This window comes from Mesoplodon densirostris, chromosome 20 (genome assembly GCF_025265405.1).
Source record: "Mesoplodon densirostris isolate mMesDen1 chromosome 20, mMesDen1 primary haplotype, whole genome shotgun sequence".
Lineage (NCBI taxonomy): Eukaryota > Metazoa > Chordata > Mammalia > Artiodactyla > Ziphiidae > Mesoplodon > Mesoplodon densirostris.
The window spans coordinates 13006613-13030858 of NC_082680.1; the positions used below are offsets into that span (position 1 = coordinate 13006613).

Genomic DNA, 24246 nt, shown 5'->3' on the forward strand with positions numbered 1-24246 from the left:
CCTACAGCCCGTGCTCCACAAGAGAAGCCACCGCAATGAGAAGCCCATGCACCACAACGAAGAGTAGCCCCTGCTCGCCACAACTAGAGAAAGCCTGTGCGCAGCAACGAAGATCCAATGCGGCCAAAAATAAATATAAATAAATAAATGAATGAATGAATGAATAAATGCAAAAGCAAATTATTACATCCTTGAGGATTTCTCAGGGATAGAAAGGCCTGAGCTTTATAAATTGTGGTCCCATTTATCTCCATCTAGAAAATGGCCCCAACAGTCAACCACCTGTTACTACCCTTTATTTCCTCTAAGGAGATGGATTGGGGGAGGGCAGGAAGTAGGAGGGAGGGAGGGAGGGAGGGAGGCGGGGAAGGTAGGGACAGCAGAGAGGGAGTGGGGAGAACTCAGTAACATCTAAAGAGGCTGCTGAAGACTGGGCTGGATTTTATCTAATCCATCTCTAGGGAGAAAAGCAGCAGGTGGAAACCACAGTTCTCGGGGGTAAAAATGACTTTTTTTTGCTCTTTCCAATATCGTCCATGTAAAATACACTCCTCCCAGCACATAGATTTCACATGCATCTTACCTGCTCAGGCCACCATCACCTGTAGCCTTTTATAAACAGGCACAAAGAGACTTTTCCATCCGGGGACCCAGAGGCTCTCTCTGGCCATCAGTTCTATGAAGCAACACGAGATCTTTGACAGAGCAAACTAGGGCCTTTATTCAAGACGAGCCAATAGGTGATGTTCCCAACCAGATTTTTCAGGATAATGAACAGGGTATTTTAAAAATACCTAGACTCCTGCATTATGCTGACATAAATGTAACCATGCACCCATGAACCCTCCGGTTTACTGTTCGCGCTCACCATTTAACCACCCAACTTCCCGAGATCCTTTACCCACAGTGGGTGAAGGAGGGGCAGAAGCATCCTTTACAGCCGGCGCTGGGTGTTGTCATCTGAGTGCAGGAGGCTTGGAAGGAAGTGTTCACTTCGAAGAGGAGAAAATGGACAAACAGACGGTGGGGAGACCGTCCCGTCTCAGTCCCACGTCTAAAATGCGGCAGAGCGAGCTTCAGACCAGCCTGTAGGACATCCGGGTTCAAACTCGCCCACACGTGGTTCATCTCCACCTTGTAGGAGACAAGCCCAGATCCTGGTGGCCACCTGGGGGGGTCTGGTTCTCTATCACTCTTCTCTAATCCTCAGGAGGCTTTCCTGTCCCCCCACCCCAGCTTCCTCTCCAGTTTTCGGCTTCCTGAGCGCCCCCTGTACCAACGGGAGGACCTGCCTAAGGGGTGGGGGAGGCCGACTCAGTACTTAGCAAACCAGTTCTGTGCCGCCAAACACAGGTCAATCTCGTCACCAGAGAAAACTAGCCAACTGCACAAGGGAAAATAGCTCCCTCCCACCTCCGTGGAAGGGGAGAGAGTTCAGAGTCACAAAATCCAAATTCCCACAAACACACACTGGTCCAGCAAAACAAGCCTGCCTGTAGCATCTCCGAGTGCTGGCCACTTAGAACGTACGAGGCACTAGCTCACAGGCTGAAGGAAACGTGTCTGTTCCTTACCCTTCCTCGGCCTTTTAGAGGCTGCTGTGAAGGCGGGGTTTTGCCCAGAGGCTCAGAAGGCCTACATCTGCCATGTTTCTTTCGATAGGAGTGGACCTTGCTTGGGGCGAGGCTAATTAATTAATTAACTTATTTATTTATTTATTGGGCTGCGTTGGGCCTTTGTTGCTGCGCGCGGGCTTTCCCTAGTTGCAGCGAGCGGGGCCTACTCTTCATTGCGGTGCGTGGCCTTCTCATTGCGGTGGCTTCTCTTGTTGCAGAGCATGGGCTCTAGGCACGTGGGCTTCAGTAGTTGCAGCACGTGGGCTCGGTAGTTGTGGCTCGTGGGCTCTAGAGCACAGACTCAGTAGTTGTCGTGCACAGGCTTAGCTGCTCCGCAGCATGTGGCATCTTCCCAGACCAGGGCTTGAACCCGTGTCCCCTCCATCCCACCCTCTGTGCCCCATCTGCTAGGACAACTGGCTGAAAATACCCTCTGAAGTTGCGATGTTTCTGGAAAACTTGTGTGAAAATTCTCTGAATATCACAGCAGCAAAGTCGCCAGTGGTGGGGCTGGAAGGGCACATCTCTGCCCACCTCTTTACCTGACCACGTGCATAATCATATCACAGGGAAGAACAGGCCGTGGGGAACAGTGACAGGAGCTTGCAATGACAAATGGTAAGTGAGCGTTAATGCCTAATCACAGATTGACACAAGGATTCCAGACAGATATGAAGCCAGAGCCTCAAACCAAGGGATCCTTCCAAAGTCTCACACGCTCTCCTAGTCGACTGTTGCCAGGCTTCCCAGAGGTGAGAATGACGTTCACGTTTACGTTCATATTTACACGTGACTCTGCAGGAACAAGGCCGCCCCCTCCCTTCCTCCTAGCGTGGACCTGGCTCAGACTCACGCCTGACGAGGCTACTGCCCCTCGCAGGCTGCCCCGCGAGTCCTCCGCACGCCCCCAGGGCAGTGGCAGAGGAGTGAGCGGCCCCGCCGTCTGGCCGCACCTGCCCTTCCGGGACAGCCCTCCTCTTGCTGTGCCCCTGCAGCTTCCCCTCAGGCTCGTCCCGACGCTGCTGCCGCTCATCCTGCCCGATTCCACAGCCGCTGAAGCCCCTCCACTCGGGTCCAGAAGGGCATCGCCATTCTTGCCGTGTTTTTCCAGCTTTGCTGAGGTGTAACTGACAACACTGTAACATATCCGCAGTGGACAACGTGACGTGACACACACATGCGTGGTGAAAGGATCCCCCATCGAGTGAATTAACACATCCATCACCTCACATATTTACCCTTTTAAATCTTTTTTGGACACTGAAGTTCTACTCTCTCAGCAAATTTCAATTATACGATACAACATTATCAACTACAGTCACCATGTCAGACATCAGATCCTCAGACTTTATTCCTCTGACAGCTGAAAGTTGGACCCTTTACCAACCTCTCCCTGTTTCCTCCACCCACCCAAGCCCTGGCAACCACCATTCTACTCACTGTTTCTAGGAGTTCAACTCTTTTTTTGGGGGGGGCACCATCATCACCCCTTTGTCTCCACAAGTCCAGGGTGAGAACGTCATAAAAGCTTTCAAACAACGACCTGCTCTCTTCTCGTGTGGAAACTGCTTTGCCAGTTTGCAAGGAGGTCTTTACACCCACACCCTGTGTCAAGTGTGACTCTGCCAGCCACGGGGGAAATCCTGCTCAGTGACAGTCTCCATAGGCACCTGTACACATGGACTAAGAATGCCAGTCCCTGTCACAGCGGGCACGTGAGCTGGGAGGCCAGAGGTTTGTCCGGATAAGCAATGGCATCAAGAAGGCCTCCCGGGGGCTTCCCTGGTGGCGCAGTGGTTGAGAGTCCGCCTGCCGATGCAGGGGACACGGGTTCGTGCCCCGGCCCGGGAAGATCCCACAATGCCGCGGAGCGGCTGGGCCCGTGAGCCATGGCCGCTGAGCCTGCGCGTCCGGAGCCTGTGCTCCGCAACGGGAGAGGCCACAGCAGTGAGAGGCCCGCGTACCACACAAAAAAAATAAAAATAAAAATAAAAAAGAAGGCCTCCCTGGAGGAGGGGACTTTTAAATTCGAAAGCCTTGCTATTTACTGAGCATGTCTTCCACAGGCTGGATGTGCTACCTTTAGTTTGCTTCTTTCAAGTTCTTCCTGATAAAGGACCGTGGCTCTAGTTTTATGGCATGAAAACAAGTCACTCATGTGACTCTTAGTTTGAGGATGGCCCTTGTCCTCTGCCAGGGCTGGAAGGAGTCCTTGGTGGTCCTTCCTGCTGGGCTGTACTCTCCGCAAGGGCAGCAGCCTCTTCCTGCCTGGTCTGGGCACACCATGTACTTGCTGAATGAGCGCCCGTCTCATACCTGCTCTGTGACTCAGGAGGATCGAATCCAGAGCGTCACAACCTCTATATTTGACTTTCAGCAGCACGGCATTAAAATGCTAAGGCAAGTTCCTCACCGTATGTATATCCCAACATATGAATGTTTAAATCTCAACCTTTCATGCAAAAGGGTCACCCAGCCAGCATGTGACCTGGATGTCATGAGGTTATCTGGGGTGGAAGTAAGTCATCCAACACGGAGACAGGATGAGTTATACCCAGAGAACTCATTCTACATATTAAAAGGTATAAACCCACGCTAAGCCAAGGCCTGGTAACAAGTCTAAACAGTGACTCTGCTATAGACTAACTGGTTGAGTTACCAGAGGTACATTTTAAACTAAGTCGTGATAGTCTTCAAATGAAGCCTTTAAAATGCTAAGGGGCTTCCCTGGTGGCGCAGTGGTTGAGAGTCCGCCTGCCGAGGCAGGGGACATGGGTTCGTGTCCCGGTCCGGGAAGATCCCACATGCCGCGGAGCGGCTGGGCCTGTGAGCCATGGCCGCTGAGCCTGCGCGTCCGCAAAACAAAACAAAACAAAACAAAACAAAAACACCGCGGGAGGGAATGTCCCGCTACTTCCGTTTTCCAGATGAGGAATCTGAAGGTCAGGCTGGGTGAGCCTGCCCAAGGCCGCCTGGTCCAAGCAGAGCGGTCAGGTCCAGCCTCGGCCACAGCTGCCCCTGTCCCTCTGGTCCATTCTGGCTCCAAAATGCTCTCCTACGCCCCGTAACTGCAACTACCACGGCCTGGGCCCTGACCAATCCCAAAGGGTTTCTGGTCACTCCAGCAAAGATCAGCTTCACGAGTGGGACATGAGATTTCAATTCCAGAGAACAGGCTGAGACCAGCTAAAACTGGAAAACTTGCACATCACTTGTGAATGTGATTTAAAAAACAAAAACCAAAAAACCCCAGATATACACACAAAAACTTGCTTTCACACCCTGCTCGAAGTTATGGAGCTACAGCAGAGAAACGCTGTGGAAGACAGAATTCTTCCCGGACACGCACTGTTGCAGGTCAGGAGCTGTGCCTGCAGATGGAGGGAAACGGCTCTCTGAACAGGGTCTTGATCAAACCAGGCTCAGAAATTTATGAGAGACTTTTGGGATTCTGTTGCCAACTCCAGTTTCGCTGCCCTATTCTACAGCATGTGCCTGCATCACCTTTCCTGCACAGGTCTACAGCATGGGTGCTAACATCCACTTTATTACCCTGATTTGTAAAAGGAAATTTTAGAAGCTTTAACTTATCCAGAACCTCTGTGCTACTGCTTTATTTATTTATTTATTTATTTATTTTCTTCTTCTTCTTTTTTTTTTTTTTTTGGCCACGCTGTGTGGCATGCAGGATCTTAGTGCTGTGACCAGGGATGGAACCCATGCTCCCTGCAGTGGAATCGTGGAGTCCTAACCACTGGACTGCCAGGGAAGTCCCCTCTGTGCTGCTGCTTTAAAAGAAAAGTGTGACTGGGAAGCAGCCCATGTGGGTAGTGATGAGATGCAGCCAAACCCAAAGGGCAGATTCCTCTCATTCTCATAGCCATGTAAAGTTTATGGGAAGAGGAGGGTGAAAAAACTGCCTATGCAAAATGGGAGAGGGGTGTGAAGGTGGGGATGGGCAAATGGTGCTTACTTGGCTTCAAAGTAGGAACAAAGCAACAGTACTTTATTTGGCTGATCAGCCCCTTCAACAGTGCCAGCCAGACAGGCTCCTGATTAATACTTAATGAATTAAGTTACTCTTTCTGCCATGGACGTCCATATGACGATGCCAGCTATATAAAAGCATCTATATTACTAAGTATCATAATCCCAAATTCAATATTTTAAGTTCTTTTTTAGATATGCAAAGCAAATTTTGTATCTCTTCCTAAGACCTACAAATTCTGAAAATCAGAGCTAAATCTATTCCTATAAACAAGGAGAAAAATCAGGAAGCCCATACACCAGGTAATGGAATTAGAGATTTTAATTTTCTTTCTGCTTACCTGCAGTTTTAAATTGTCCTACAGAGAACATGTATAATTATTTTAATAAGGCTCAATGACTTTATGCTAAACTGGAATTTAAAAACCACATTGTGGGCTTCCCTGGTGGCGCAGTGGTTGAGAGTCCGCCTGCTGATGCAGGGGACACAGGTTCATGCCCCGGTCCGGGAGGATCCCACGTGCCGTGGAGTGGCTGGGCCCGTGAGCCATGGCCGCTGAGCCTGTGCGTCCGGAGCCTGTGCTCCGCAACGGGAGTGGCCACAGTGGTGAGAGGCCCGCATACCGCAAAAAAAAAAAAAAAAAAAAAAAAACACATTGTAAGTGCCTCTCCAATTTCTCATACAATAAGAATTTGGCTTTTTTATTTTTTACAGTTACTGCTTAATTAAGAATATCTTAAATCTATACTGGCTAAGTACTCTTTTCAGAGTGATGGCAATGCTACGGTGAGACACCAGGTCCTCTGCCAGAAGAGAAGGGATGCCAAAAACTTCACACATATCAGAAAAAATTAAATTCTATTTACGTTTGGTATATGACTAGCTGTTGTGAAATACTAAGTTTACCTTCTAACTAGAAATAAAATACAAAGCCAGCTTTCCTCAGCAGTAGTTCATTCTATTTTTACATTTTGGCATGAATTACACTGACATATCATTTTATATATTTTAAGAGTTTCACATTAATGAATCCAAGAAATTGTCTGAAATGAAACAAAGAACTGAAGCCCTATAAATAACAAAAAGGTATTAATTAGGCCAGGGCTTCATTTGGAAGGACACACTCTCCTGCTTGTGACCATCAGCCTGGTCCGAGGAGGGCAGGGAGGGGGTGGGGGGCGACCATTCACTGCTACATCTACAAGTAAATGAGGTGATTCTCTGTTTCCCAGTGCTTTTCTCTTGCGAGTCATAAATCCTGAAAATGAATTCTGACCTGGGTAGGGGAAAGCAGGAAACTACAGAGAGTAGGTGAAGAGTGAAAGCACCAGTGAACACCTGGCTGCTTCTCTTTTCTATTAACCTTAAACAGAGATTCGCGAGGGCAGGAAGGTAGAGAAGGACCGCTGAGAATCTCCCTCTGGACTTCCCTATCACCCCCCCAAGTAAGCCCGAATTATGGAACTTCACTCTCTGCTTGGTTCTTAGAGTGATGAGAGCCTGACCTTTTGTTTGCCCAAGTTAAACTCAACCACGGCACCCAATGCTACCTTATACACCTCTTTTTTTTTTTCTGAATGTTTTTTCTTTTTTTTAAACATCTTTACTAGAGTATAGTTGCTTTACAATGATGTGTTAGTTTCTGCTTTATAACAAAGTGAATCAGTTATACATATACATGTATGTTCCCATATCTCCTCCCTCTTGCGTCTCCCTCCCTCCCACCCTCCCTATCCCACCTTACACACCTCTTGAATGTCCTTGATTCTTCATGCCCATCCTAAATTCTGTGGCCACATTAACCCTGCAGGCTCCCAGTCTGGCCTCATCCTATTAGAACTCCCCAAGTCCCAACTCCCTCTTGCGAGAGGCACCAGAATCACAACTAGCTGCTGAACAATCATCAACAGGAAGACACTGGAACTCACCAAAAAAGATACTCCACATCCAAAGACAAACGAGAAGCCCCAGTGAGATGGTAGGAGGGGCACAATCACAATAAAATCAAATCCCATAACTGCTGCATGGGTGACTCACAAACTGCAGAACACTTATATCACAGAAGTCCACCCACTGGAGTGAAGGCTCTGAGACCCATGTCAGGCTTCCCAACATGTGGGTCCGGCAATGGAAGGAGGAATTCCCGGAGAATCAGACTTTGAAAGCTAGCGGGATTTGATTGCAGGACTTTGACAGAACTGGGGGAAACAGAGACTCCACTCTTGGAAGGCACACACAAAGTAGTGTGCATATCAGGACCCAGGGGGAATGAGCAGTGACCCCATAGGAGACTGAACCAGACCTACCTGCTAGTGGTGGAAAGTCTCCTGCAGAGGTGGGGGGCAGCTGTGGCTCACCTCAAGGACAAGGACACTGGAGGCTCCAGTGCTGGGTCGCCTCAGGCCAAACAACCAACAGGGAGGGAACTCAACCCCACCCATCACTAGACAAGCAGATTAAAGTTTTACTGAGCTCCGCCCACCAGAGCAGCACCCAGCTCTACCCACCACCAGTCCCGCCCACCAGGAAGCTTGCACAAGCCTCTTAGATAGCCTCACCCACCAGAGGGCAGACAGCAGAAGCAAGAAGTACAATCCTGCAGCCTGTGGACAAAAACCACATTCACAGAAAGAGAGACAAAATGAAAAGGCAGAGGGCTATGTACCAGATGAAGGAACAAGATAAAACCCCAGAAAAACAACTAAATGAAGTGGAGATAGGCAACCTTCCAGAAAAAAATTCAGAATGATGATAGTGAAGATGATCCAGGACCTCAGAAAAAGAATGGAGGCAAAGATCGAGAAGATGCAAGAAATGCTTAACAAGACCTAGAAGAATTAAAGAACAAACAAACAGAGATGAACAATACAATAACTGCAATGAAAAATAAACTAGAAGGAATCAAAAGCAGAATAACTGAGACAGAAGAACAGATAAGTGACCTGAAAGACAGAATGGTGGAAATCACTGCCAAGGAACAGAATAAAGAAAAGAGAATGAAAAGAAATGAAGACAGCCGAAGAGACCTCTGAGACAACATTAAATGCACCAACATTCACATTATAGGGGTCCCAGAAGGAGAAGAGAAAGAGAAAGAACCTGAGAAAATATTTGAAGAGATTATGGTCAAAAAATTCCCTAACATGGGAAAGGAAATAGCCACCCAAGTCCAGGAAGCGCAGAGGGTCCCAAGCAGGATAAAACCAAGGAGAAACACGCCAAGACAAACTGACAAAAATTAAAGACAAAGAAAAATTATTAAAATCAACAAGGGAAAAATGACAAATAACATACAAAAGAACTCCCATAAGGTTAACAGCTGAGTTCTCAGCAGAAACTCTACAAGCCAGAAGAGAGTGGCACAATATATTTAAAGTGATGAAAGGGAAGAACCTATAACCAAGATTACCCGGCAAGGGTCTCATTCAGATTCGATGGAGAAATCAAAAGCTTTACAGACAAGCAAAAGCTAAGAGAATTCAGCACCACCAAACCAGCTCTACAACAAATGCTAAAGGAACTTCTCTAAGTGGGAAACACAAGAGAAGAAAAGGACCTACAAAAACAAACCCAAAACAATTCAGAAAATGGTAATTCAGAACACACATATCGATAATTACCTTAAATGTCAATGGATTAAATGCTCCAACCAAAAGACACAGGCTCACTGAATGGATACAAAAACAAGACCTGTGTATATGCTGTCTACAAGAGATGCACTTCAGACCTAGGGACACATACAGACTGAAAGTGAGGGAATGCAAAGAGATATTCCATGCAAATGGAAATCAAAAGAAAGCTGGAGTAGCAATACTCGTATCAGATAGAATAGACTTTAAAATAAAGGGTGTTACAAAAGACAAGGAAGGACACTACATAATGATCAAGGGATCAATCCAAGAAGAAGATATAATAACAATTATAAATATATATGCACCCAGCATAGGAGCACCTCAACACATAAGGCAAATGCTAACAGCTATAAAAGAGGAAATCGACAGTATCACAACAACCGTGGGGGATTTTAAAACCTCACTTACACCAATGGACAGATCATCCATACAGAAAATTAATAAGGAAACAAAAGCTTTAAATGACACTATAGACCAGATAGATTTAATTGATATTTATAGGACATTCCATCTGAAAACAGCAGATTACACTTTCTTCCCAAGTGTACACGGAACATTCTCCAGGATAGATCACATCTTGGGGCACAAATCAAGTCTCGGTAAATGTAAGAAAACTGAAATCATATCAAGCATCTTTTCCGACCACAACACTGAGATTAGAAGTAAATTACAGGGAGCAAAATGTAAAAAGCACGAACACATGGAGGCTAAACAATACATTACTAAATAACCAAGAGATCACTGAAGAAATCAAAGAGGAAATCAAAAACTACCTAGAGACAAATGACAATGAAAACACGACCATCCAAAACCTATGGGATGAAGCAAAAGCAATTCTAAAAGGGAAGTTTATAGCAATACAATCCTACCTCGAGAAACAAGAAGAACCTCAAATAAACCATCTAACCTTACACCTAAAGGAACCAGAGAAAGAAGAACAAACAAAACCCAAAGTTAGCAGAGGGAAAGAAATCATAAAGATCAGAGCAGAAATAAATGAAATAGAAACAAAGAAAACAATAGCAAAGATCAATAAAACTAAAAGCTGGTTCTTTGAGAAGATAAACAAAATTGATAAACCATTAGCCAGACTCATCAAGAAAAAGAGGGAGGGCCTCCCTGGTGGCGCAGTGGTTGGGAGTCCGCCTGCCGGTGCAGGAGACGCGGGTTCGTGCCCCGATCCCGGGGGATCCCGCGTGCCGCGGAGCGGCTGGGCCCGCGAGCCATGGCCGCGGGGCCTGTGTGTCCGGAGCCTGTGCTCCGCAACGGGAGAGGCCACGGCAGTGAGAGGCCCGCGTACAGCAAAAAAAAAAAAAAATAAAAAATAAAAAAAAAAAAAGAAAAAGAGGGAGAGGACTCAAATCAATAAAATTAGAAATGAAAAAGGAGAAGTTACAACAGACACCGCAGAAATACAAAGCATCCTAAGAGACTACTACAAGCAACTCTATGCCAATAAAATGGACAACCTGGAAGAAATGGACAAATTCTTAGAAAAGCACAACCTTCTGAAACTGAACCAGCAAGAAATAGAAGATAAAAACAGACCAATCACAAGCACTGAAATTGAAACTGTGATTAAAAATTGTCCAACAAACAAAAGCCCAGGACTAGATGGCCTCACAGGCGAATTCTATCAAACATTTAAAGAAGAGTTAACACCTATCCTTCTCAAACTCTTCCAAAAAATTGCAGAGGAAGGAACACTCCCAAACTCATTCTACGAGGCCACCATCACCCTGACACCAAAATCAGAGAAAGATACTACAAAAAAAGAAAATTACAGACCAATATCACTGATGAATATAGATGCAAAAATCTGCAACAAAATACTAGCAAACAGAATCCAGCAACACATTAAAAAGATCATACACTATGATCAACTGGGATTTATCCAAGGGATGCAAGGATTCTTCAATATACGCAAATCAATCAATGTGATATTAACAAATTGAAGAATAAAAACCATATGATCATCTCAATAGATGCAGAAACGGCTTTTGACAAAACTCAACACCTATTTATGATAAAAACTCTCCAGAAAGTGGGCATAGAGGGAACCTACCTCAACATAATAAAGGCCATATATGACAATCCCACAGCAAACATCATTCTCAATGGTGAAAACCTGAAAGCATTTCCTCTGAGGTCAGGAACAAGACAAGGATGTCCACTCTCACAACTATTATTCAATATAGTTTTGTAAGTCCTAGCCACAGCAATCAGAGAAGAAAAAGAAATAAAATGTGTACAAATTGGAAAAGAAGAAGTAAAACTGTCACTGTTTGCAGATGACAAGATACTATACATAGAGAATCCTAAAGATGCCACCAGAAACCTACTAGAGCTAATCAATGAATTTGGTAAAGCTGCAGGATACAAAATTAATGCACAGAAACCTCTTGCATTCCTAAACACTAACAACAAAAGATCAGAAAGAGAAATTAAGGAAAAAATCCCATTCACCACTGCAACAAAAAGAATAAAATACCTAGGAATAAACCTAACTAAGGTTTACCTAAGAAGGTAAAAGTCCTGTACTCAGAAAACTATAAGACACTGATGAAAGAAATTAAAGATGACTCAAACAGATGGAGAGATATACCATGTTCTTGGACTGGAAGAATCAATGTTGTGAAAATGACTATACTACCCAAAGCAATCTACAGATTCAATGCAGTCCCTATCAAATTAACAATGGCACTTTTTACAGAGCAAGAACAAAAAATCTTAAAACTTGCATGGAGGCAAAAAGACCCTGAATAGCCAAAGCAGTCTTGAGGGAAAAAAACAGAGCTAGAGGAATCAGACTCCCTGACTTCAGACTATACTACATAGCTACAGTAATCAAGACAATATGGTAATGGCACAAAAACAGAAATATAGATCAACAGAGCAGGATAGAAAACCCAGAGATAAACCCAAGCACCTATGGTCAACTAATCTATGACAAAGGAGGCATGGATAGACAATGGAGAAAAGACAGTCTCTTCAATAAGTGGTGCCAGGAAAACTGGATAGCTATATGTAAAAGAATGAAATTAGAACACTCCCTAACACCACACACAAAAATAAACTCAAAATGGATTCGAGACCTAAATGTAAGACCGGACAGTATAAAACTCTTAGATGAAAACAGGAAGAACACTCTTTGACATAAATCACAGCAAGATCTTTTTTGATCCACCTCCTAGAGTAATGGAAGTAAAAACAAATATAAACAAATAGGACCTAATGAAACTTAAAAGCTTTTGCACAGCAAAGGAAACTATAAACAAGTCGAAAAGACAACCCTCAGAATGGGAGAAATATTTGCAAATGAATCAACGGACAAAGGATTAATGTCCAAAATATACAAGCAGCTCATTCAGCTCAATATCAAAAAAACAAACAACCCAATCCAAAAATGGGCAGAAGGCCTAAATAGACATTTCACCAAGGAAGACATACAGATGGCCAAAATGCACATGAAAAGCTGCTCAACATCACTAATTATTAGAGAAATGCAAATCAAAACTACAATGAGGTATCACCTCATGCTGGTTAGAATGGGCATCATCAGAAAATCTACAAACAACAAATGCTGGAGAGGGTGTGGAGAAAAGGGAACCCTCTTGCACTGTTGGTGGGAATGTAAATTGATACAGCCACTATGGAGGTTCCTTATAAAACTAAAAATAGAACTACCATACGACCCAGCAATCCCACTACTGGGCATATACCCAGAGAAAACCATAATTCAAAAAGACACATGCACCCTAATGTTCACTGCAGCACTATTTACAATAGCCAGGTCACGGAAGCAATGTAAATGCCCATCGACAGACGAATGGATGAAGAAGATGTGGTACATATATACAATGGAATATTACTCAGCTATAAAAAGGAATGAAATTGGGTCATTTGTAGAGACGTGGATGGATGTAGAGACTGTCATATAGAGTGAAGTAAGTCAGAAAGAGAAAAACAAGTATCATATATTAATGCATATATGTGGAACCTAGAAAAACAGAACAGATGGACCTGTTTTCAAGGCAGAAACAGAGACACAGATGTAGAGAACAAACGTATGGACACCAAGGGGGGAAAACGGCGGGGGTGGTGGTGGTGGGATGAATTGGGAGATTGGGATTGACATGTATACACTAATATGTATAAAATAGATAACTAATAAGAAGCTCCTGTATAAAAAAATAAAATAAAATTCAAGAATAAAAAAAAAGCTTAAAAAAAACAAAAACAAAAAACAGATGTACCATACTAATGTTAGATGTTAATAATAGCAGAAATCGATGTGGAGTTTATGGAAATTCTGTAATTTTTCTGTAAATCTAAAACTGTTCTAAAAACTCAACTTAAAAAAAATCTGATATAAAGAAGCAAGTAATGAGTATGCAGCCAAAAAAAAAAAAAAAAAAAAAGAAATCCCTGAGTCCTTTTTACCCCTGTGCAATGTGTTCCAGGTATCAGACAACCACAGGTGAAATCCTTCTTTCTCTAACAACTGACAACCCTCTTCTCCGCTGAGGGCAGGGACCCTGTGCCTGTCCTTTCCCCTCTCAGGATCCTCCGGGCACAGCTCAGAGCCCAGCGCAGGCCAGAAGCCCCATGAGATTACGGGACGAGCCTCTGCTCCGTGTGATGTGGCCAGACACCCAAGCAGCATCGCTGCCTGTGTCCCTCTGCCCTATTTTTCTGCCCTCCTCTTCTCATCACTGCTGAAATTCTGTTTGGGGAGCACATTTCAGTTTACAAAGTGCCCCACCAATATTTGCTTGTGATTATTATCTTGCTCGACGCCGCCTTCGATGGGGCCTGGAACCTGTGGAGAGAGAGGCAGAGGCCGGGGGGCGGCCAGGCTCCACTTACCGCCACCTGCACCGACTGCATGGCCAGGTCGCACGGTGGCTTCAGGGCCCGCGGCCGCGTGGCGTACCAGAAGGTGGTGAGCGCTGCGAACGCACCGAAGCCCATGAGTGTGTTGGTTGGAAGGGTGCGCACGTACTGCCGGAAGTCAACCATCTCTGGCATCCGAAAGTACTGGGACAGCTCGTGGGCTTGCATCATCCTGGGTTGGTGGCACCCTACACCGATATCTGCCGGAGAGAAAAACATCACGTTCATTCCAGGGTGGAGTTATGCTGCTCCAGACTCCCCGGGGCTGACCATCAACTCGACGCTGGCTGACCAACTGGGGGCATTAAAGCCACAGGCTGATGGTCCAGGTCTTTTCCTGGCTGTCAAATCTCACTTTTCTAAAAACATTTTAGGAATTCGTTTTACTTCTATCATTTTGTGAAAAGTTTTCGTTGACCACGTTAAAAAGATTTAGTCACTCAGAATTCCTGCCATAAAGTGTTCACACAAGGGGCATAAGTTACCATTTTCTTGCCTTATATTCTCTCTCTTGTTCTCTTCCACCTAATCAAATACACTCAACTCTCATTATCACGGCTGGTGGGGAGAAGAACAGAGAGGCAGAAACTAGCCCGGATCACCCAAAGGCCATCAGTTTCCATTTCTTCTGACAAAGCTCAGCACAAGCTCCCCGGCTGGTGAGAGAGACCAAGCTGGGTTCTGAGTGGGCCCCTCACCTTCCCCACGCTCTTTGTACCACAAAAGCAGCCATATAAGCGCAGGGTAAACTGGAGTTGGCTATTCTGACAAAACAGTGTCATTTACATTCCTCAAGCTATTAGAGCTAAAATAAATAATAGAAGGGTGTGCATAAATATCTAGAGATATTTATCTAGCAAGTATCTAGGGAGGTTATAGCATAGTATTTGAGAGAAAGTACAAAATAGTATTTAAGATCCCAGATTCTAGAGCCAAATCCCACCTCCCCAGCTCATCAGCTGTATGACTGGGGACAAATCACTTGCCCTTTCTGTGCCTCAGTTTCCTCATCCATAAAAACAGCACCTATCTCATAGGGCTTTCATAAGGACTACCTGGTTCACATAAAGAGCTCAGAATGGTGGGAGGCAGCACAATGTGTTCAGTCCCTGTTGGGCAGTAGTAGTATTTCCTCTACCGACAGTCTGTGACTAGTCCTGCCTGGAGGACAGTAAGAGACAGAGGCCGTAAAAGACGACACAACCACAGGGCGTTTACATACAAAATTAAGAAGCCAAAACACACGGAAGAAAATCAGATGAACAGCCCCACATATATATTAAAGCCTCAAATTGAATAGTATAAACAATATATATATATATCTCAATGTAAAAATGAATGTGCAGTACAGAGAACAAATAAGAATAATTCTAATTAGAAAATTATTGATGAATAACTACTCTCAAGTATGTTTGGCAGTACAGGGAAGGAAATCCTAGGAAACGACCGGAAAGACTTTTCTCAAAAACTGCCCGGCAATGCGACAAGTGTTAACCTTTATCATTAATTCAGATGGTATTTCTGAGCTCCTTATTTTATGCTTTTTAGAGAGCTACGTCCCAAGACTGAAAATCTTTTTTTTCCCCAAATATAGAAATCCTCTTCAAATTTAAATCTACATCACTGTATGTATCTTTTTACAGAGCTGAGACTATCAGGGGCTTTCACTGGCCGTCAGTTCTCTAGGAGGCAATCTTGTGCTACAACAGCCCTGTGTAGGCAGACATACACACACACAGACACACAGACAATTTCGAGCTTTAACATGACAACAGAGAAGGAGCAGGTAAGTGCATTTCTGCAGGTCACAACTGTGCAGAGAAAGCACCAGCACTGACAAAACCATTCGCCCTCTGTGCCACCAACAGCTGGCTGCTGGGTGACACACCACTGCAGAAACAGACTAGGCAGCAGGGTAGGGGCGGAGTAGGGGATGGACGTGCTCACCCGGTGCTTAGCCAGCCTGCCAAGGTCTCTCAGGGCATCCGTCACATGCCCGGTCCTGTGCTGCTGCCCACTGGGCTAAAGGTAACTAGCAGACAAAATCCATACTTCCCAAGAGAACAGACAGTGGAGGATAGGCCAATGAGAAGCTGGGAGCAGTCACCCCACTGGGCAGGGACAGGATCAGTGAGTGTCAATGCCGGTGCCAGTTCCGAAGACAGACACTGTTTTCTTTCTGCTCAGCATCCCAGTAAGGAGAGACAATGGGCATATTTTTTTTTTAAAACCACTGAAATGAACGATCAGATGTTGGGTGGTCATGTCAAACGGACATAAGACAGATCAAGAAAGTAACTGATGGGCCTCCCTGGTGGCGCAGTGGTTAAGAGTCCGCCTGCCGATGCAGGGGATACGGGTTCGTGCCCCGGTCCGGGAGGATCCCATATGCCGCGGAGCGGCTGGGCCCGTGAGCCATGGCCGCTGGGCCTGCGCATCCGGAGCCTGTGCTCCGCAACGGGAGAGGCCACAACAGTGAGAGGCCCACATACCGCAAAAAGAAAAGAAAAAAAAAAAAAAAAAAAAGAAAGTAACTGATTATCAGTACACTGACAGCAGGTTTCTTCTAGATGAATTCATAACTCGAACTGAACTATCCCAGCCATTCAACAAATCTGAGCATCTTGTGTGGGCTAGGAGCTGGGAAGACAGTGCCAGATGACCCGGTCTGGGCTCTCAACGGGCTAACCAGCTAGTGGGGGAGATAAACAAGCAGTATCTGTCTGCAAGGTGGAGTAAGTGTTAGCACCGTGAAGATCCACCGATCAGGGAAGACCCCTCTGAGGAGGGGATGTTTACACCGAGACTTCGAGGATAAGCAGGCAAATCAAGTCCAGGTCTTACTGGCCCCGAGTAGTCAGATTTCATAAACAGTATTGCAACTCCACGGATGCATAGAAACCTTATGCATATAATGTGCACACCTGCCTTTCCCTCCAATCATTCTGGCTGCCTTCTTCACCTCACAGCACTTGGAGTCTGGATGGGAGGTACCCACCCTATTTATTACACACAAGCTTGACCTTCCCTCCTCTGTCCCCGAAGTCCCTGAAGTCATTTCCATAAAACCTAGATCATGCGAATTTACAGGAGTTGTTCAACGGACTCACATCCCTGTGTGAGCATATTAAATCATCCCCCCATAAACAAACACAGTCATAAACAAGTGATTAATTTTTTTATATTATATTAAGCATCAGCAATAGCCAAGCTACAAGTAGATGGCATTATACTAAGAAAGAAATGTCTATTTCTAGAAATAAGTCTAGGAAAGAAAACTTAAAAAAAAAAAAAACCCAGAAAATTGCTGATTCGGTAGCATTATACTAAAAGAAATAAGTCTATTTCTAGAAATAAGTTTAGGAAAGAAAACTTAAAAAAAAAAACAGAAAAGTGCTGATTCAGTAGCACCCATGCAAGAACATTTTATTAGGTACTAATCTGTAACACTAAGGATTTAAATCCAGCTAAATTCTTATCTTTAGTGGGTGATGATGACAAGCTATAGCAGTTTAATTCATGCCTTTTAGCTGGCAGCCAGGTAACAAGCTGCAAATCAACTATGCTGAACAAATCGGTTAATGCTATACATGGGAAAACTATAATCCACACAATGAAGAAAGAAGGCAACACCTCGTGTAGATCCATGTAAGGGAGAACTCTTAAATGTGAATGGGGAGTATTACACATCTCTTCCCTTCTATTTTCCCTTCTATTTAACTGCTATTAAGGAAACAGCACTTGGGCTATTTAGAAATGGAGGCAGACCTACATGCAAAGAAAATTAGCCACAATAAATAGCCTTTAAATGCTCCAGGTGAACACAAACACCACGTCTTCAGACAGTCCCAGCAGGCCTCTAAGAAGTATCAAGACTCATGTACTTGCCAACAAGCGGTTGAAACCCAGATCTTATGCTTGTTCCAATGGTGCTCCAGTTGGAATCTTTTTCCTAATTCTTAATTTCCACATCACCATCTCAGGAAGTTTTTTATAGCCCAGGCATATAATCATGGTGCTGTTTGCTAAGAACATGATTCAGGCAGCTTTTAAGCCGGCTTAAGCGGCCAGTATTTGTTGCACACACAAGGCTACTGGCAGCCAGCTCCTCCTTCCCTATAGCTACTCTCACACTGACAGAAAGTGAGCTCGCTCAGTTGAGTCTTCCGAAATTACTATAAAGCTGGAGTCTAAAACCACAGGATGACGGGGAGCGTACCAATGGTGGGGGAAACCTGGCACAAGCTCACTGCAAAGAACCAGAGCATAGGACGCCTTTAAATAGACCTGGGTAGAAATAGATGTACAAGCAGGGGAACAGAAACTGGACTGCATGACTGTCAGAAAACAGAAATCCTGGCACCCATCTGCCCGAACTTTGGGAATAAGTGCTAAATGATACAATTAGCATCAGTATGGTGTTTTGGAAAGGCTTTCATATCGTGTGTCTTATTTAAACATCAAAATATAAAATCTGATGAGGAAACAGAGGCTGGACACTTACAAGGCTTCCAGAAGGTATCTCCCAAGACGGGGACACCAACCCAACTAAACTCATGCTTTTTCCTCTACAGGAACAATTCTTACCTTCTGCTGGGCCGCTGACTCGCTCCACTAAGAACATGCACGTACTTGTTTGCACCTGGGGCTCACAAGCCCCCTGCAGCTCACACCCCAGGTTAGGGCCCATGAGAGCGGGCAGCCTCTACAGGTCCCTGCAGCACTCACATGCCTCAGTATTAGGCGAGCTCGGCATCTGAAATCCATCTCACCCTCCGTGTCCTACAGAACCGTGAGCATTCACCCCTTTACCTTGGCCTGGGAGCATGTGGGTTCAAGGCCCACTGTACACAAAGGGTCACCTCTTACCATTCTGTTTGCACCAGGAAAAAAGTGGCTCAGGGCCAGAGGTGACTCACAAGGGCATCATTCTCTATGGACACACATATACGCACGCACAGCTCCTGCGATTCTGCAAATGGATACTTACATTAGCATTTTATTTTCTTCGTGTCATTTATAAATCCCCCAAATGGGTGAGCTGGATGTTTCTCTCCTTCTAAAGTTCCTCGAGCTTTCATCCAGCTGAATTATAGCAGTTTGATGGACTACTTTACCAGGAATGCAGCCCTCCAACAAACCCACGTACATAGCACCCTTGCCCCAGCAGCAGCAAATGAAGAAGTCCTGACGTCCCGCCTTCAAGCAGCAAGCCAAGCTGGCGAGATGCTGCCATTCCTCGTCCACCTCCTCCCCTGCACAATAGGCTATTTACAGAGGCCTGAAAGTGCCCTCTTTGTCCGGCACTAGCTGGGCAGAGCTCGGCCTCGAGAGCAACAAGAGGGCAGCAGCCAGACCGTGTGCTGTGCTTTCAACCGGCCTCTCCAAACCCGCTGGATTCCTGCTCCTTAACCCTGGCTGGCAGAGTACCTAAAGCTAGATTTGCTTAAACCATCCGCTCTGGAAACGAGAGAGCAGCCAGGCTCCCTGTACAGAGTGGGAGCTATAGAACCTCCACAGAGGTACCCAAGTCTGCTGTTCCAACCCCATCCCACGGGGGAGTTCCTGACCGTGGTCGCTGCCCCTGGACCATCTCCTCATCCTGAGCAGGAGAACGACAAGGACCACTTGGGTCACTCAGGGATCCCAGGTAGAAGGAGCAAGTAGTTCCACAGGGAATTATCCCCATCCGCTGCCTTGGGGTTTCCCTCCCCAAGGAGGCATAGTAAACCTTAAACCCGCTTAATTTTCATTAAAGTGATTCTGTGTGTGGATCCCCAATTCAATTTCCAAGAAGATTTTAAAAGGAGAAAGGGAGCGGAGATGCTTTGTTTTTAGAAAACTGTTTTTTTGTTTTTGTTTTTTTTCAGTATGCGGGCCTCTCACTGTTGTGGCTTGTCCCGCTGCAGAGCACAGGCCCTGGACGCGCAGACTCAGCGGCCACGGCTCACGGGCCCAGCCGCTCCGCGGCACGTGAGATCTTCCCAGACTGGGGCACGAACCCACGTCCCCTGCATTGGCAGGCAGACTCTCAACCGCTGCGCCACCAGGGAAGCCCTAGAAAACTGTTTTATTGAAACAGTCGAGGCAAGCTGAATAATTCTATACTCAACCACTCCCTGCCCATCTCCTTAAAGCTGTCCAAGGGTGGGACACAAAGCTTTCACAGGCAAGTATAGGGCTAGACTGATTTTTTACCAGTAAGATTAGGGCCAGGCCTCACCCGTTCACACTGGCCACCGGCCACCACTACCACATACATCCCCAAATAAAGAGATTCCAAATATAACGTGCCCAACCGGAACAGATAAACTTTTAGGGATCAGATGAAACTAGTCAAATGCCTGCTCATTACAGTCTCTGTATTCACCAAGCTATACATATATTTAAGTCATACAACAATATACATTACTTTAGAAATATTTACTGGTTTTCTATTCACATTTCATTAGTATTTTATTCAAAGTCTTTGAACATGCTTCTTCCAACAGGGTCTTCAGAATCTCCAAAGCCACATTTTGAGGATTAACAGTTTTCTGTGGCATATCTTCACATTTTTCTCTTCCATTTAAGCTGGTTAAGTGGAAGCATTTTGCAGCTACCACTGCAAAAATTCTCCCAAGTCACAGGAACACATCTGTATAATGTTAGGACAGTTAAAAAAAAATCTGTCCTATGGGTCCATATTCATATAACTAAACCACATACTTCACTGCTTTTTAAACTGATGTTTAAAAGGTTTTTATAATAATATCCAATGCTTGCCTTTGTAAAGTCCAAACCCCAGAAGTAATTACCCAGCCAGCATTCAATTTCTTTGCCTTAGACTTTTACAAGAACCCAAGATTCAGATTGGCAGGGGTGGCTTCAAGACAGGGTGCTCAGGCTTCCCTGGTGGCTCAGTGATTGAGAATCCGCCTGCCAATGCAGGGGACACGGGTTCGAGCCTTGGTCTGGGAAGATCCCACATGCTGCGGAGCAACTAAGCCCGTGTGCCACAACTACTGAGCCTGCGCTCTAGAGCCCGCAAGCCATAACCACTGAAGCCCGCGCGCCACAACTACTGAAGCCCGCACGCCATAACTACTGAAGCCCGCATGTCTAGAGCCCGTGCTCCACAACAAGAGAAGACACCACAATGAAAAGCCCGTGCACCTCAACGAACAGCAGCCCCCACTCGCCGCAACTAGAGAAAGCCCGTGTGCAGCAACGAAGACCCAACGCAGCCAAAAATAAATAAATAAAATAAATAAATGAAAAAAAAGACAGGGTGCCCCCTCTACTGATGTTGTTCAAAATAAAGTGCCCGAGAAAGCACTCCGTAGCATGAAAGGCTTGGTAAGACTTTAACGTGAGGACTGAAAGAGGGTTTTGGGAAAACCTCACCTTCTATGGACACGTACATGAGTTACTATCCACTTGGGGGTACAAACTTCGAACACTTGCAGACGCCATTCACGAGGCTTGGAAGTAAACTGCATAACAACAATACAGACACAACATAGAGAATAACGAGGTGCCAGTAAGTGCAAAAGAAACTGTGGACGCCATCACACCGTCTTGGGAGAGCTGTGTGTGGACGCAGGAGGTGAGTGTGGCCTAAGAAAATGAGCGTTAACTTCAGGCTCTGGGGGTGAGAAGCAGCTCCCCACCTCAGCTCAAGGATTTGGAGCAGGTTAATCCAGAACGCATGACAGGGTAAGCTGCACAGGAGATGGGAAGGAAGACGTCTGGGGAAATCAGCGTGAGGTTACGATGTCTGTGAGGCCACTGTGAGTTAGGCACGTAGCACGTGTCAGGCCGGTGCTGAGCAGTCAGCCGTGAGAGCACGTGTAGTAACAGTCCTCACTGCATAGAGTTGCTACTGTCAATGCAAAGACCAGGAAACCGTGCGGGGAAGTTCAACTCCCTGCCCAGCTCCACACAAGAACAAGACTAGAGGCTGGGCTGAGGGCAAGGCCACTGGACCTTAAGAGGCAAGTGCTGGGACCCAGGCACACGGTGATTCAAATCTACACAAAGGTGGGACACAACACAGAGGATGACAAAAAGCGAGGACACATGGGGCTTTAAAAAGCTGGGATGTGACCCCCAATGTCCACCCACAGGTGAAGAGATAAACAGAATGCGGTGCATGCACAGGATGGAATACTCTTCAGCCTTTACAAAAGATGGAAATTCTGATACCCGCCATGACATGGGTGAACCTTGAAAACATTATGCCAAGTGAGAGAAGCCAGACACAAAAGGACGCATACCATGCGATTCTGCTTATACCAGGGGCCTAAAATAGGTGAATTCATAGAGACAGAAAAAGACACACGGGGATGGGGGGGTTTACTGCTTCACAGTACAGTTTCTGCTTCAGATGATGAGAAATTCCGGACTAGAGCGTGGTAATGGTTATACAACACTGGAAATGTACTTAATGCCACGGAATTGCACACTTAACACCACGGAATTGCACACTTAACGATGGTTAAAATGGTAAATTTTATGTTACTCATATTTTACCAGAATTTTTAAAAATTTAATCATTAAAAAAAAATACATACCAGGATTCGGTAACTAAGTGGATATAAATGGAAAAAAGAGAAGGAGTTGGAAGGTGAGTTTTGGAGTCTGGAGAATGGTGGTGGAGCCATGAAGTGCGGAGGTGGCTGTGAGGCATCTGTAGGCCCTCGTCCTGGCGCGAGTGGAAGGGCGATCCCTCCTCTCCCCGTGCTCCTTCGGGCTCCCCTGCCGACCCCAGCCTCAGGGCCGCCACGAAGGCAGGTGTCACAGCGCACACCACCTCCGTTCCTCTTCAGCACCCCTGCCCTTGCTGCACCGCACGAGCCCCCCAAAGCCCAGCAGAAGGTCCCTGTGCCTCCAAACCCACTCCGCAGTCCCCCTTACCTTCAGCTCTCCTCCCTGGTCCCACTTTAAGATGTCCAGGGCTTCCCTGGTGGCACAGTGGCTGAGAGTCTGCCTGCCAGTGCAGGGGACGTGGGTTTGAGCCCCGGTCCGGGAAGATCCCACATGCCGCGGAGCAGCTGGGCCCGTGTGCCACAACTACTGAGCCTGCGAGCCACAACCACTGGGGCCCGCGCGCCTAGAGCCCGTGCTCTGCAGCAGGAGAGGTCACCACAGCCAAAAAAGAAAAAAAAAAAAAAAAGATGTCCAAATCCTACCCAAATAGGCCAGAGGCTGCTTTCCCGAATAAATTCTTACGGGACCCACTCAGTCAGAAGCCGGGAGTCCTTCCTCTGAATTCCAGGAATGCTCTAGTTGTAGCCCTCGTGCGGTCCTTAGCGTCTCCTGTTTTGCGCTTATGGTGAGTGTGTGCTTCCCTTGGGGAGATGCTCCCCCTCCTCATGGGCCGGAGCCCTGGCCCAACTGGCTCAAGATGCCCTCAGTGCTTAGCATGGCCCTGCCCAGAACAGGTGCTTCCTAAATATTTCCTGAGTCATGAAAGACCCTCTGTGATCCTGCCCAGTTCTCTACTGCAAGCCTCCGGAAGATGTGTACACAGAGCCGTGATTCTCCAAAGGGAAAGGGGGTATTCAGGCCATTTCCAAGCTTCAGCATCTTCCCTCGGCACCCTCGCTGCTGCTATGAGGCAGTGAGCTGGGAGGAAGCAGCACCTTCCAGGGGGCCTGAAGGGGAAAGAAACAAACCAGCAGACAGGATGGCAAGCCACTGACTTGAGAGGCTACCTCCGAACATCCACTTTCCCATCTTCCCATTGCCTATTTCTCAAACTCTTTCACTTATGTATGATGTCACACCCAAGGTCATCTAAAGGCAAGGGTCCTCACTTCTCCTTTGTAGAAATCCATTCAGACATGTGATTGCGGGTTAGTTTACAACAAATCAAGGCTGCCCATGAGGAAGACGAGAGCAAACCCCTTTCTTAAATAGAACAGCCAATGCCAGAGGAAGGGCTGAGTCCAGAGTCTGACCCCAGGGCTGGCCACCAACTTCTGTAAGTGAGTTTTATCTCTGAAAGGAAAGCAAATCCTCCCAACCAGAGAAACTGCCCAGGGGCTGGAACACAATGGCGGGCTGGCGGTGAGGAGCCCTTAGAAAGGCCCAGAGCGTGGATGGGTGGGTGGCCATCTGGGATGCAAGG

General features: G+C 46.2%; 1 protein-coding gene across 1 annotated transcript in view; it reads right to left on the reverse strand.

Moving 5' to 3' along the window:
• The window catches only part of ACSL1 (acyl-CoA synthetase long chain family member 1), a 66468-nt gene that overhangs the window by 31312 nt on the left and 10910 nt on the right, over nt 1–24246 (reverse strand). The window contains exon 2 of the mRNA XM_060085675.1: nt 14106–14332. Within this exon, the coding sequence (XP_059941658.1) occupies nt 14106–14303 (198 nt within the window). The 5' untranslated portion in view covers nt 14304–14332. The remainder of the gene's footprint in view (nt 1–14105; nt 14333–24246) is intronic.